General features: G+C 47.8%; 2 protein-coding genes across 4 annotated transcripts in view; one reads left to right on the top strand and one right to left on the bottom strand.

Annotated features, from left to right (window-relative positions):
* Positions 1–15748, top strand: part of ADAM19 (ADAM metallopeptidase domain 19) — a 133429-nt gene that overhangs the window by 100608 nt on the left and 17073 nt on the right. The gene's annotated exons all lie outside the window — the stretch shown is intronic.
* On the bottom strand, positions 899–15591 carry NIPAL4 (NIPA like domain containing 4). Its single transcript, XM_034960880.3, has 6 exons — positions 15192–15591; positions 12218–12457; positions 8513–8569; positions 6804–6894; positions 3798–3958; positions 899–3283 (listed from the first exon to the last, which is right to left on the bottom strand). The coding sequence occupies exons 1-6, from the start codon at positions 15226–15228 to the stop codon at positions 2655–2657; spliced, it is 1215 nt and encodes a 404-aa protein (XP_034816771.1). The 5' UTR covers positions 15229–15591; the 3' UTR covers positions 899–2654.

Raw genomic sequence — 15748 nt, 5'->3', positions numbered from 1 at the left:
GCTTAACATGCAGAGTTCTATTAGGATCTGCCTTGCATTGAGTGCTGGTCCCCAGGAGAGTTTGGGCAAGGAAGGACTGTGATATTGTTCCTTCAATCTTTTCTTTTCTTTTATTCTTTTAGTGCCTATGATGTGCTAGGCACTAAGGATAAGCAGTAAATCAAAGCCAACTCTCATGAAGCTTATATCCAGATGGGGAAAGAGCACAGATCACAAGAAAATAAATGAATAAAGTAGTAGCAGATTATGCACAAGGCACAGTGGCTCAGGCCTAAAATCTCAGCATTTTGGGAGGCCAAGGTGGGAAGATCACTTTAGGAAAGGAGTTTTGAGACCCGCCTGGGTAACATAGCAAGGCCTCATTTTTACCAAATCTGAGCCTGGGAGTTTGAAGCTGTAGTGAGCTAGGATCACACCACTGCACTTCAGCCTGGGGGACAGAGTCAGACCCTGTCTCAAAATACAAAAAACCAAAACAGATTATGCAACTGGGGGCAAGGTTAGTCTTGGAGAGACACATTACGCCTGGTGGTTAAACCAGATATCAGCTTTGCTCTTCCTGGCTGTGTGACCTTGGGCAATTATTTAACCTCTTCGAGTTCCTTTCCTCATCTATAAATGGGAATAAAAACATATCTAACTTGAGGATTTGTGAGGAGTTAAAGAGAATTCACAGGAAGCACCTACTATGCCTGGTGCCTGGTAAGGGCTCAGGTGTTAACTAGGGATGAGTTGTCTTCAACTGACTCTATTTCTGAAACTATCTTTCCCACTCTACCACAGACACGGTAGGGGCTTTATTGGCAGTCACATTCATGCAGAGATTGGAGACTGTCCTTCTAGCCCTAGAAAAACCAGTTTAATCACTCCATGCTCAAGGAAGGTCAAGACACAAGTATCAAGTAAATATAATCTGTAATCTTTATTCTTGACCCTGCAGACCACACTCTTAGGGCCCTCAGTTTACTGCCATTCTCAAGAGTCAACTTGTTGCATTGCTTTTAATTACAGACGGAAATCCACATTCATCAAAAACTGGGGATTTGAGGCTGAAGAGTCAGGGAGCCAGTCTGCTGGTCAGCCAAACCTTGGAGCTCCAAGGCCAGCAGGAATTTACCTGGGCTTGGCCCACTTAGGGCACAGGATATAAACACAGAGTGCAGGTAGAGTGACACAGGGGAGGACCTGCACCAACCTCGGGGCTGAGGATCAAGTCTTCCGTCTTTCCAGATATACCAGCCCACTAATTTCCCTTTCTAATGGTTCTTCTCCAACCCCCACACTCTTGTGGCTAGAAAGGAGATGGGAAGGGAAGGAATAGTAATTATCTCCCTCTCCAGCTTCTCTGGTTTTTTGTATGCCTCTGGCCAAATGTGAGGGGACCAAAGGTACTCCCCATAGCAGGTGGTGTTGGAACAGTCAGAGCATGCTGCTTCCCAGTGTGGGCAGCTCATCAGTGGAGCAGGGGACTCGGTAGCAATGTGGTCAACAGCTAGAATGCACCCCATGCCAAGTCTGCACCTCCAGTTGGCCATTGAGATTCACAGCTGTCCAAGCCTTTAAGGCTGCAACCCAGAAATTACCCCTGAGCTCTTTTCTCCTAAGTTCCCAGATGAGCACCAGAGTCAACACAAAAGTTAGCCCCTAGTATCCAGAGAGCCTGGGACTGCCTTCTGCCAAATCCCAACTTTGCTCCTCATCCTCTTCCCACCTCCCCAGATCATAGGTTGGTTGACTCCTTGAGGAATAGAAAAGTGCATTCTGCCAAATTCTAGCTTGGCAGCCAGGCCACTTTGAAGCAGTGAATTTGCTGTTCTTCTTTCAGAGTAAGACAAAGTGAAACACTGGGTTTGGCCACCAGAGTTTGGCTCTATTATTGTTTTGTTTCCAGTTCTACAATTACTGCCTTTATGTCTCAGTGACCGACTCCTTAGGATGTAAGTAGAAGGGGAAGGGGTGATGGTGGGATGGACTGGGTGGATGCCGAGGTGCTGACTGCCAGGCTGGAGTGCTCGGGGAATGAGCTGGTTGAAATTTGTCCCTGAGACATCAAGTGGCTTTCACAGTAAGAAGGTCAGCTGAGGTCTTGCTTCTGCCTCCAAAGAGGAAGTGACAAGAGCAACAGGATATTTTACACTGGTTGTGTCCCTGTCAGCTCTGGATAGGGAGACATGGCCAATTGCTCTGTGGGCCTCTGGGAGCCAGCTCTATGTCATCCTTGGGCTAGAAAACAACAACAACAACAACAACGGAGATTCCGTCTCAGGAGGAGAATTGCTGTGAAGGAACTCCCAATGACCAATATCTTAGGGAAGTCCTTGGACTGTGCTACATTCAATGGGTCAGACTCCATCTTCTTCCCAATGGCATAGAGATGGCACCGAAAGAATGAATGAGAAGGAAGGTCCAGGGAACCTGCAGGCACTGATGTAAACTTGGGTATTTGGTCACTGAATCTGTTTCCAGGAAGTTCTGCCACCACTGCTATTTGGGTAGAGATTTTTCTCCTGGAAACAGTGATGAGGTATAAATGAACTTCTCAAGAAAAGAGAGCCCATTGGTAACAGTTGCACTGGAAAATAACCAGGTGGTTTTGAAATTGGGAGGTCAGGCTGTACCATCGGACTCATCCTCTCACTCACATATTCCAAGCTTCAAGAATGGATTATAAATACTTTGGGTTTCTCTTCTGGTGATGAGGTGCTGGCGAGTTCTATATTGTCCACAAGGACGTTCTTGTCTTCCAGTCTAATGACAGTGGGTTCCGGGGCGGGAGAAGGGGGTGGGTTTTTGTGCATGTGGGGCAAGCTGGTGCAGCTGATGTCCAGGTCTTTGAAAGCATGCAGCATGAACACGCCCAAGATGATGGTGACAAAGCCCGAGAGGGTGCCCGCAATGTCCACAGCAGACATGCTGTACCACTCCTTGAAGAGGATGATGGACGAGGTAACGACCACCGTGGTGAAGAACACGTAGTAGATGGGGAACACCAGGGAAGTGTTGAAAATGTCCAGTGCTCTGTTGAGGAAGTTGACCTGAGTGCTGAGGGACAGTGCCAGGATGAGGGACAGGATGTAGGGGAGCGGGTGCCGGACAACTGGCAGCCCCTGGAAGAAGTTCTTGATGGTGATGCCCAGCCCCTTGACAGCAGCCACAGAGAAGGCCCCGATCACAGAGCAGATGATGATGTAGATGAGGATATTCCTTTGCCCGTAACGTGGGGCAATGACAAAGATGAGGATGAGGCATGACACCAGCAGAAGCACAGCAAACACGATGAACCCTTTGGGAGGAGAGAGAGAAGGATCACTCGGCTGTGGAGGGTGCAGGCAGTGTCTAGGGCCCAGACTCATGGCAGTGGGAGGTAGCATTAAGATCGTGGGCTCTAGAGTCAGACAAACCCGGGTTCCAGTCCCAGCTTCATGACTTCCTAATAACTTGGTTAGGTTGTTAAACCCACAAAAACTCAGTTTCCCCATTTGTAAAAGAGGACCAACAATAGGATCATCCTCATAAAGCTGTTCTGTGGGATTCAGTGAGATAATGTATATAAAGCATTCATAACAGTGCCTGGCACATAATAAACACTTATTAATGGTACCCATACATATCAGGCCAGGAAGCCTTTAAGCTAGCCTTGCTAACAAGTACCAGCCCATTAACGTTTCTTCTTTAGCTTGCCTTCTCCTCTAGGTGGCAGCACCTGAGGTGGTCAGAACCCAATCTGACCTTTTGTGGGGCAGTAGGGGGCGTTCAACCTCCAGTATTTTCCTGCTCTTCAGGGGCTTGGAGTCTACCTGTGTCTTTCATCTTGGAAGCCATCTCCATGATGGTAGTGACCTTCTCTTCCTCAGGGGCATGTATCACCATCACTGTGCTGCCGGCCACACAGATCACACAGCCCAGCTTCCCCAGCAGGTTCAGACTCTCCCCCAGGAAATATGAGGAGAGGATGGCACTGCACGTGGAAATGGGAGAAGGGGATTAGAGCAGCCATGCCTATCCCAGAGTCCCAAAGAAAAATGGGGCCTGAGCAAGCACTCACAGAGAACAACAGATCAGAACTCACTAGTTTCTCACGTGGAAGGTTTTCTTCCAAAAAAACTTATGTTACCATGGGCAAATCATGTGACCTCCCTAAGCCTCATTGTCCCCATCTGCAAAATGGGGATGCTAATAATATCCACGGGAGACATTGTTCTCAGGAACTAAATGAGATAATGCACAGAAAATGCACAGTACAGAGCTGGTACTGAAGAATAAACACAGCTGTCACATATGGAGGGCTTAGTATGTGCTGAACATTCTGAATGTATCCCACGTGTTAACTCATTTAATCCTCACAGCATCCCTAGCTGAGGCCAAGAGAGGTTAAGCAACTTGCCCAGGGTCACCAGGTTCTAAGAGGCCAGGCTGGAATTCTAACCCAGGCAGTCTAATTCCAGAGTCAGGGGGCTTAACTGCTATGCCACATTGCCACTCAAATAAACATTCATCAAATGTCTGATAGTTTTAAAAATAGTTGATACGAAATATCTGTGCTTCCCACTGCCCCCAGTCCTCCTGAGCTGGGGCCAAAAAATGTTTGATATAGAAACTCATTTCTGGGAGTGTTACAATATTTGCTGGAGGAATAGAAATGCAGGTGAATTTCTTCCATTTTAGAGACTGAAAGTATTCCCAAACAGAAGAGTTGGAAGAACACTTCAAAATGCTCTTGTCTAACTGCCTTCCCAATGGACACATCCTCTCTTAGCACTGCCAACAGATGGCTCTCAGCTTTGGCTTATAGATACCTCTGGTGGCAGGGAGCCCACCCCTTCACAAGCCAAATGAGGCCATTGTAGGTTTGCTCTAATCATTTACCAAAAATATGCCTTCTGGTAATTTCTATTTTTTGCTCCATCTCTGCTCCTCGGGTCATTCATAACACATCTATTATTTCATTTGTATAAGCCAGTGTAAACAACCTCAGTGACAATCACAGGTAGCATGTCTTAGGCATTTATTACCTACTATATATGGTGCTAGGAACTTCCTGTCTATCACACTAGTATCTCATAACTCTTTGCAAAGTGAAATATACTATCTCCAGTTGATAAATGAGAAGACTGAATCTCAAAGAAGTTAAAATGACTTGGCAAGGTCAAATGACTAGCAAGTAGTGGAACCAGGAATTGAGCTCGAGTCCTTTCTAATTATAAAGCTCATGGGTTTTCTTCTATGCCTCGTTGAAGAGGATTCTTGTGACTTCCCTGAGTCTTCAATTTCTGGGCAAATTATCTCCAGTTCCTTGCTGCATCGTGGTGACATGATTTCCATTCCCCTCATATCCTCGAGCCGAGCCAGCAGAAGCAAGAGAGGAAGGGAAAAAAAATCACAGGCAAGCCTCGTATAATCACGGGGGCATGCTTCTGTCTCTTCATGAAGGTGGCTTAGTTTAGGGTAAAAACCTATTGGCTATCTCAGGACATTGGCTATTTTTAGCCTTAAAAATCCTGGTTCAAGTTGTCAGGAGAGAGGAGATTGATATCTAAGCTCTCTTGTCTGTCTTCCGTCTTTCCTCTGAAACTACCAAAAATATTTTGGCCGGAATGTCCCATTCAAGAGATTATTCATGCAGGCAGGGGCCACACACTGGAGGATTTTATGGCTCTCCCAACTTCCCCCGGGTAGGAATTTGCAAACTAATCAGATATGCAATTATGGTACCACAGCTACATCAGCTGTGTTAGGCCAGTTATACAGCATGAATCAGGCGAGTTGTACAGCATGAGTTCTATTTGTTTTTTGAGTGTGTAAATGTTGCAAAATTGTCATCAAGATGGTAAAACAAATGATGGGTACTGGGTGTGGTCTGCTACAATTTACCAGCATTCCAAGGTTACGCCAACAATCAGAGTCTCCTTCAAATAGGGCTCCAGGACCCCCACAGAGGAGCTGGCTCTGTGTTTGTAGCTCAGGGGGACTAGGGGCAGTGGGAAGCACAGACATTTAGTATCAATTATTTTTAAAACTATCAAACATTTGTTGAGTGTTTACTTGAGAGGCAACGTGGCATAGCAATTAAGCCCACTGACTCTGGAATTAAGACTGCCTGGGTTAGAATCCTGGCCTGGCCTCTTAGAAGCTGGTAACTTTGGCCAAGTTGCTTAACCTCTGTTGGGCTCAGCTAGGGATGCTGTGAAAATTAAATGAGTTAATATGCATGATACATTCAGAATGTTCAGCACATACTAAGCCCCCACTATGTGATAGCCGTGGTTTTTGTTTGGTCCCAGCTCTGTACTGTGCATTTTCTGTGCATTATCTCATTAAATCCTCAGAACAATGCCCCCCAGTGGGTATTATTGGCATCCCCATTTTGCAGATGGGAAAAATGAGGCTTCGAGTGACTAAGTGGCTTAAATGACTTGCCTATGGTAACGTAACTACTAAGTGGCAGAGCGAGGATTAGAACTCAGGCAGCGTTAATCCGGAGCACATGCTCTTAACTTGTATGCTGCATCTATCACGGCACCAAAATAGTGACATGCGCCGTTCACCCTGGTGACGGTGGAAGCCCTTCCAACTGCTTTGGGCTTGGCCTGCCTCTCTATTACCCAGTCAAGGGGATGCTAGGGCAAGAGGCAGCAAACATTCCCAGGATCTATAGCTCTGAACAGCACACTGCCTCTTTCTGGAGGCTGAGACCAACCCAGGTCCCTGATTGCCAAGTGGCAGTCGATCCCACTTGGCAATTCCAGGCCTCAACAAACTGAAAACGGAACAGAAAAAGAGAGAGCTAGAGAGGGGACAATAACCTTATGAGGACACTCAGCGCTCCCAGAGGCGTGACGACTGTTGCAGGTGCAAATGCGTAGGCTCCAAAGTTGGCAACTTCTCCAGCAGCCACTAGGAAATGAAGGGAGAAAAGAGGCTAGCATGGCGCAGAAGCACCATCTCCATTCCAGACGAATCATTCCATGTGCAACAAGCTGGAGAATCCCAGACCAGCATTCCTTAAAATCTTGATCTGTACGCTCTCTCCCTGGAGAGTCTGATCGAAGGTCAGTCCCAGTCTGTCCAGATCAGATCCTTCCACTTTAAAGATGGTGAAGCTAAGGCCCCAAGCCCAAGGTCAGGTAACATGCTTATGGGGTAGAAGCCCTCTTGTTCTTTAGGCCTCTTGGCTTCTAGTCTGACAGGCACAGTTAAATTTGTCTCAGGGACTGCCAGTATTTTGGACTAGATTTTTAATTTAAATTCTAGGAAGTGTTAATTATCAAAGGAAGAAACAGTTACAATTATTGGTTCTCCAGGTACCAATTGGTCCATGGACCCCACTTTTCCCTTTTCCAGGGGAATTTTCAACAGTCTGGACTAAGAGGCAGGTGGTTAGAAAAATCTGACGTTTCTGGCTGGGCACGTTGCCTCACACCTGTAATCCCAGCACTTTGGGAGGCCGAGGCAGGTGTATCACCTGAGGTCGGGAGTTCGAGACCAGCCTGACCAACACGGAGAAACCCCGTCTCTACTAAAAATACAAAAAAAAAAAAAAAAAAATTAGCCAGGCATGGTGGTGCATGCCTGTAATCCCAGCTACTCGGGAGGCCGAGGTAGGAGAATCACTTGAACCCGGGAAGCAGAGGTTGCTGTGAGCTGAGATCGCACCATTGCACTCCAGCCTGGGCAACAAGAGTGAAACTCCGTCTCAATAAATAAATAAATTAATTAATTAGCAGGAAAAGAAAAATCTGACATTCCCAAGGGGCCTAAGTTCTTTCTCTCTATCTGAGTTTCCAGTTTGTAAACTCCTGAGTTAATACACAGGATAACACTTAGAAAGTTTAGCAGACAGTAAACCCTCAATATGTGATAGCTGTGTGTGGTTATCAGAAAAGTGTCTTTTTCCATCTCTCTGCTGATAGAGAACCACCTGGGTCTCCCCTTTAAAAGCAGATGGTCACTGGGATAGCTCTGGCTGAGACAAGGATCAAAACTTGACATAGGGGGATTATGAATAGAAACCTGGTTAATTTTCCACCTAAAAGAGTCAGGGTTTGATAGCAGGAGAGGGTGGGTGGAAAGTGGGGGAAATGTGTGAGTATGCAAATTTGGGCAAACTTTAAGTAACGGACCAGCTATGTTCTAAGTGGGCCAACACATTAACTGCCTGTGGACTGGGGGAAGTTGGCCTAGGAGTTCCAGCTTCTACCATGTAGAAGTCAAGAGTCCACTACCAACAGGCAGTGATATCATCGAGCTATGTTTAAAGGGAAGTTGAGAAAATACACCTTCATCGTTGCCAGCTCTGTGCAAACCTCTCTGGGAGTAGATGCTTCATGGATGAAGACTGGCTTTGATGGTAAGATGTTCTCCCTGTAAAGGTTGTCAAGGTTTTCCCCTGGGAATCTGGGCCTCAGATTCACAGTTGCCATACTAGAGACAAAAATGCCCTATCCACCCCTCCATTTGTCTCCAGCCCTGCTATCAATAGGCCACTGTTATTAGTAACAAACAACCCACTTACTGGTGAGAAATCCAGCCCACCACATTGCATCTTTCAGGTAGCCGAAGCCTCCATCCACTGTGGAGGGAATGGACACAAAGTTAGGATGGAACTTGGCCACACTTTCTCAGGTACCTTTCCTAACTCTCTGCTCACTCCCCGGCCTCTAAGGGTTGCTCCTTGAGGCTTGGTTCTGGGCCTTCTCCTGGGTGGGTTCATTTGTTCCTAAAGTTTTAAATACCATCTATATCTGGTGCCTCTATATCTGGAGCCTGGACCTTCCTTCTGAGTCCAGGTGTATATCCAACTGCTTACTTCACATCTCCTCTTGGATTCCTCACAGGCATCTCAATTTCTGTCCTAAATGGAGCTCTTGGTTTTAAATGTTCCCCGCCCACCTGCCAAATGAAACATAGTAAGTGGCACTCTCATTTATCCAGTTGCTTAAGCCAGAAACCAGGGAATTGCTCTTTGACTCTTCTCTCCCTCCTTCTGCATCCAGTCCATCCTGGTAACTCTGTCTCCAAAAAGATCTCGCATGTGTCCACTCCGCTGCCACCTGCTACACGAAGGCACTGTTATCCCTGCTTCAGGTTGAGGCAACAGCCTCCTTCATAGTTACTCTGGTTCCACTCTTGGCCCTTTAATAACCTATTTTTCTTTTCATGGCAGCCAGTCGTCTTTTAAGAATGCAAATCAGATTATGTCACTCCGCAACTTATGGCTGGCAATGGCTTCTGAGTGCTCTCAGGATAAAGACCAGAATCCTTAACAAGAGCATGCATAGTTTTGGCCCTGCTCACCTGTCCAAGTGCATCTCCTGCCACTCTTCTCCTCTCTCTTAGCTCTCCAAAAACGATGAGCTCTTTTCTGCCTCGAGGCCTTTGCACATGCTTTCCCTGTGTCCAGAATACTCCATTATTTGCCTAAACTTACACTCACTCTACAGGTTGCTGTGTGAATGTTGCTTCCCCTACGATGCCATCCCTGACTCCCTGATTTCTATTATTTCCTGTTGGAGTTCCTTTTCTCCCTCCCTCCCACCATCATTTCCTTCCTTCCTTTCTCTCTCTCTTCCTTCCCTCCCTCCTCCCTCCTTTCTTCCTTACCTTTTTCCTTCCCTCCCTCCTCCACTGCAGGGTCTCCCTCGGTCACCCAGGCTGGAATGTGCAGTGGCATGATCATAGCTCAATGAAGCCTCAAACTCCTGGGCTCAAGGGATCCTCCCACCTCAGCCTCCTGAGTAGCTGAGACTACAGTCATATGCCACCATGCCTGCCTAATTGAAAAAAATTTTCTATACAGATGGGGGTCTTGCTATGTTTCCCAGGCTGGTCTCAAACTCCCAGACTCAAGTGATGCTGACACCTCAACCTCCCAAAGTGCTGGGATTACAGGTGTGAGTGACTGTGCCCAGCTGGGGTTCTCTCATAACACCCAGCTCTTCTCTTTCATGGCATTGTTGTTTTTAATTTTAGTTGATCTTCTTATTTTATGACATTTCCCCCCAGTAAAATGGAAGCTCCACAAAGCCAGGAATTGTGTCTGCTTTGTTCAGGACCTGGCACGTAGTCAATACTCAGTAACATTAGCAACAACGATGATGATAATAATGGATGATGATAGATGGGTTTGAGACAGTTTCATAAAAATCCAAAAATTTATGTTGCTTTTGGGAATGCCCACTTTTCTAAGGAAGAGGTGTCCTGTTTTCATTAGGTTCCTAAAAAGGTCAGAATTTCCCATAAATGTTAAGAACTCTGAGAACATTTTACTCTAAGGGTTGAAATCACAGAAGATACTGAAATAGTAGATTGGAGGAAAAAACGGATTCCAGGGAAGTTGTCTTTCTGAATGGTCAATGATACCTTCTCTGAGCACAAGCAGAAATTTCCCTGGCACTCTGGAAGGTCTCTGGCCTTTCCAACACTTGTCTAGAAGTGAAGGGTGGAATGGCAATGACCATTGTTCCTGACTTCATCTCTGCACCTCACAGCTATTCATTTTGCAGCACACATGGGCTCTAGACCTGTACCTCTAACTGTGGGAACCTCCCACTGAGATAACAGTAATACCAATACTAGTGCTAGTCTGTGCTAGGTATGATTCTAACTATGTTGCATTTTCTTATAACCCTTTAGGCTGGTATTATTCTTATCTCCATTTTATAGATGAGGAGACTGAGGCATAGAAATAGATACTTTTCTTGCCCAGAATTGAATCACCAGGAATTGAGGAGCCAGAATTAGAACCCTAATAGTCTGCTTCCTAAGTGCAATATCCCACAAAAACATTAAATTGAACATGTCCAAACTTGAATGCATCATCTTCCCATAAACCTGTCCCTCCTTCTACACTCTTCATCTCAAGAAATAGCACTTTCATCACCCCAGTTGCTCAAGTCAAAAGCATGAGTCATCCTTGACTCCTTCCCCCGCCCCTCCTCCCTTGCTTGAAGCCGGTGTGTATCAAAGCTGGTAAATTCTACCTTCAAAAACTAGCTTTGGAATCCACCAGTTGTCTCCATTCCCATTTCCGTCTCCAGGGCTCAAGTTCTGTCCTTTCACTCACCTACTTGGCTTCCCAGGCTCCAGGCTTGTCCCCTAATCCGTTCTTCACCCAGCAACCAGGGATCTTTTCAAATTGCAAATTAGACTGTGTCACTCCCCTGCCTAAAACCTTTCAGTCACTTAACAATTGCACTCAGGCTCTGTGCTTCCATTTACAAGACCCTTCATGAGCTGGCCCTTCACTCACCGTGCACCCCTCCTGCTCCTGCCATCCTGAATGACTTTCGATTTCTAGTATCACTCAAGTTCTCTCACCTCTGAGCCTTTGCACGTGTTATTCCTTCTGCCTGGAACACTGTCTCCCTATCTCCCCTTTTACCTTGCTGTCTCCTCATCATCTAGGTCTCAGTTTAGAGATCATCTCTTCTAGAGAAACCTCCCCTAATCCCCCAAGTCTGGGCTTTACACACCCCTCCAAAATATTCCCCCATAGCAGGCTGTGTTTTCCCCATGATGGCACTTAACACATGATAAAACAACTGCCTATTGACTCATCTGTCTCTTCCACTTGACTGAAGGTTCCACGAGGACACTGAATCCCCATGTCTAGCATTGTCCCTGGCATACAGCAGGCATGCGATAAATGGTGATTAAATGAATGAGTCATTTTGCACAGGATTCCTTTTCTCAAGCACTGTTTCACGGAAAAACATCTTATTTTCCAAACAAGCAAATCCCTTGGGGTCAGACAGTTCGCCATTTTTTGGCAGCCCAGAAGGGAGCTCAATTGGATGCTAAGTGAGGGCACACCAGCGTCTGACGTTGTTCTGAGCAGAAGTATCTATTCCCATTTTGCAGAGAAGCTGTGACTTGCCTGTGATGACGTTGGTGGGAAGTAAGACCAAGACCAGACATGCATATCTGATTCTTGGTCCTGAGACTCGTCCCTTCCCTCCTCTAATAAACACATCATGAAGGTCTCAGGAAAGATTGGCTTCTAAAGGAAGGCATCCTGTTGGCTCTCTAAACTGAGACCTCCTATTGGAGGCTTTCCTTTATAACCCTAAACCCTAACCCTGTTGGCAGGTGGGATTCCAGACAGGGTTGACAATGAGCCTTTTGTACCTTGCTGAGGCCATCCTCTTAGACTACAGCCCCGGACCTTGTGAGAGCTCAGCTGCCCTGGGCCCTATCCTCTCCTGGCCCAGGAACCTACCAGCTCGAGTGGCTCCCGTGGCCACGAGTCGCAAGAGGCCTTTCTTCTTGAGGATGACGCTGCTGCCGATGAGGAAGCTAGACAGGAATGCCAGGCCCAGGCCGACGTAGAAGCCATAGTTCTGCCTGATTCTTTCCTGCCAGCTGTGAAAGGTGGCATTGCTGGGCACCTCAGGGCTGAGGTCATTGACAATCTGGCACAGGACTTCTTGGGAGGAGCAGTAGAGGTGGAGCAGGGAACCTGGATGGGAAGACCACAGTGAGAGAGTCACACTGGGGACATTTGCACACTTTTAGAATATTGGAATTGGCCACTGTTTCAAACCCTGTGCTTCCGCTACTGCGGGGCTATACCCATATACTGTGCCTCCACCTAAAAATAATTATGTTCAGTGAGTGCTTACGCTAGTTAGGGGCTTTCTTTGTATGACCACAACAAATTTGTACCACCATGTGCCAGATAACAAACCTGGGCACAAGGGCAGACCCTCAGTCAGAAGAAGTACATAAGTTCAATGAAACTGCAAAGAATAGCCAATAATTCGTCAGTGCTACTACTCACATGGTCCTCTGCTCTGGGGTTTTCCAGGAGGGTTTCTAATGACCACTTGGAAGCAGGCACAACAATCTTTTCTAGGCTTTTAGTTGAAGAAACCAAAGCTCTGATAAGTTTAGTAACCTGCCCAAAGCCAAAACATGGGTACTGAATAGTGAAGCCAGTGTCAGATTCTAAGCTTATCTGATGCCAAAGCCCAGGCTCTTAACCATCACACACACCTCAATAAAGCAGGTAGCATCTGGCCTCCTAAGAGGCTTTTTGTTTGTTTTTGTTTTTGTTTTTTGTGTAGAGATGGGGGTCTCGCTATGTTGCAGAGGGTGGTCTCAACTCCTAGCCTCAAGCTATCCTCCTGCCTCAGCTTCCCAAATCACTAGGATTACAGACGTGAGCCACCGTGCCTGGCCCTAAGAGGTATTTTAAAATAGAAAACATTTAAAAATTGGGAGATTTTCCATGAAAATTCAGATGGGAGGCTACGGTGAAAAATCAGATCTGCTTACCATATTGGGCCCTCTTCTAAGGCAACAACTGGCTGCAGCTGGGCAGTGTTGCCCCCTAAAATAGGACATACTCTCTGCAGTTCCCCAAGAGTCTTTTCTGGCTCCTTTCAGTAATTTCTAGCACGTGCTTGGCCTTTGTAGGCATCTGAGTTTGTGACCTCTGGAGGTAGCCTTTTTCAAGCTGTGTGTCACCAAGGCCCAGGTCCCTATGCCAAGGCTGTAAGCCTCAACCAAGTATTTCTCCCACCAACCTAGAACTCCCAGCCAGTGCCTGGAAGGGCCCCAAAGTCCATGGTCAAGCAGCTCTGGCTCTGGACATCTGCAGTGCAGAGTTGCATCTTGGTGGAACAGACTAAGGGCAATGTTGACCTTTCTTCCATGACACAGACCCATGAATAACAGAGCTTGAAGAGCCCTTAGAAAGCAGTCTAAATTCTTATTTTTGCTGGGGAAACTGAGGCCCTGAGAAAGAGAAGGGCTTGCTTAAGTCACCCCAACATCTGGTGAAAGATCTGGATCCAGCACCCACTGGGGCACATCCATGTGTCTTTTGCAGTGTGATATCTCTCTTTCCAAAACTCGTGTCACAATCAAGGGAAGATGAGACAAGAGGCATCTCAGTCCCTAATCAGACTTGTTCTGCACTGCTCATTCCTGTTTCTCCAGCTCAGGCTTCCTTGCCCAAGAGCTGAATCTGGGGAGTTCCCTGAGCCCAGGAAATGAGCCAGAACCTGGGAGAACATGGGCTAGGGGAGGTGACTCCTGAGAGGAAGACCAAACTCATCCCCACGCCCTTCCCCTGCTCCCTGAAGGTGCACCTCTAGCAGATGGAGCCAACGAACCCTCTGTGGATGGACTTGGCTGTCACAGTAAAGCCGGCAACACCCAAGGGCTCAGCATCCTCCATTGAGTCAAGTTCTCCCACTGCAGTGAAAAGTAAAAGACAGAGGGCTGATGGCCAAAGTAATCCAATTCTGAGCATGGGCCAGATGATTCCTGTCATCTCTTCCAGAATATGCTAGGACTGGGTAACACATTCTGGCCTAGAGAAAAGGTGAGGCTGAAAATGCCTGCCTTGTTCAGGAAACCAAAGTCAGACACCTAACAGGCTGGCTTTGAAAGCTTCACTGTAGAAGGGAAGAGGTTAGAGAAACAGGGACATCCCACAGCCTACAGTTCCAAGACAAGGTAGGAAAGTGTAGCCACACCAAGGAAGGAGTTGAGGTTTTACTGTCCACCAACCCTGGATCTATATTCCATTTCCTCACTGTATTACCTTGAGCAAATTATTAGCTGCTCAGAGCCTCAGTTTCTGGATCTTTAGAATGGGGATAGCAAGATAGTAAAATAATAATACCTACCTACCTTCTAGAGTTGTTTTAAGGATTCAGTGAGATAATGCAGGTAAAGGGCCTAGTCCACTACCTGCTTTATGTTCAGAACACAATAGGAAGTCAGGGGTCTTTCTTTGCCCCTTCCTGTGGTTCTTTTTCTTTTCCAAAGACAAGACCGTCCTGTGGTGGTCCTCCCATTGACCCAGAGAGAAAGCCCAAACTGCGCAGGTACTAAAACCTGAAGCAACTACACATTAAAGACACAGAATCCTCCCCCCACCCCCACCACCTCTCAGGGTGTCTGCTGTCATCAAAATGCCTGCCCCCCACTAACCCCCCATCTCAACCCAGGGGACATACTTTCCTTCCCTGACTCCTCTCAGCCATCCCAGCTGCGAAGATGAAAGTGAAGTCTCAGCCAGAACCCTGATCTTCAAAGCTGGGTGGGAGCCACCTCGTGCTGGCCCTGCCCCTCCCCAGCTTTGGCCCCCCTGGGAGGAGAGGATGCGAGGGAGAGCGGTGGCAAGGAGGAGAGGGCGCGAAGCGCGGAGCCCGCCTGGTCCCCAGCCCTGCCGTACGCACCGTTCTCGCAGCTGGTGTTGCTGACCCGCAGCTCCATGGGGCCCGGGGCACACGAACCGACTCGCGGGCGGACAGCGCCCGGGCTCCCCAGCTCCGGAGCAGGTGGCCGCGACTTGTTCCCCGCGTGGCTCGCGCGCGAGAAGCCGCCGGGGTCCGGACCCAGGGGTGGGGAGAGTGACGCGTCCCAGAGTGGGAGAGTCCCCGGGGAGGAGTCACCCGGCGTCTTGGGCAACTCCGGGGGCAGGGGGCCCAGGGCTGGGGCCGCCCGCAGAGGGGCACATGCCTTCCCGGGGTGAGGACGCTGCCAGGCTCCCAGCTCTGGAGTCACCGCCCCGTGCTAGGGGCAAGAGGTGAGGAGGCGGGTTCCCCGGCACCGCCCCTCCGATGCCTGCACCGGCACCCAGCTCCATCCCCCGTGAAAAAGTACAGGGGACCTGGATGGCTGGAGAAGGGGCAATTTTCCTGCCGAGGTGGAAGTGGCAATGTAGGGGTTGGAAGTGGGTACTGCTGCCAGTTGGGAACCTGGGTTCCTTCTTTTCCTTCCTTCTCGCCCTCCT

Source organism: Pan paniscus, chromosome 4 (genome assembly GCF_029289425.2).
Source record: "Pan paniscus chromosome 4, NHGRI_mPanPan1-v2.0_pri, whole genome shotgun sequence".
In the NCBI taxonomy this organism is placed as follows: domain Eukaryota; kingdom Metazoa; phylum Chordata; class Mammalia; order Primates; family Hominidae; genus Pan; species Pan paniscus.
This window is presented reverse-complemented; position numbering and strand designations above follow the sequence as displayed.

Coding starts and splice junctions, on each gene's coding strand:
- NIPAL4 (XM_034960880.3), bottom strand. CDS start 15,228: ATGGAGCTGCGGGTCAGCAACACCAGCTGCGAGAACG. Junction 12,458..15,191: donor CAACACCAGCTGCGAGAACG/GTGCGTACGGCA, acceptor CTTCCCATCCAG/GTTCCCTGCTCCACCTCTAC. Junction 8,570..12,217: donor CACGGGAGCCACTCGAGCTG/GTAGGTTCCTGG, acceptor TTCCCTCCACAG/TGGATGGAGGCTTCGGCTAC.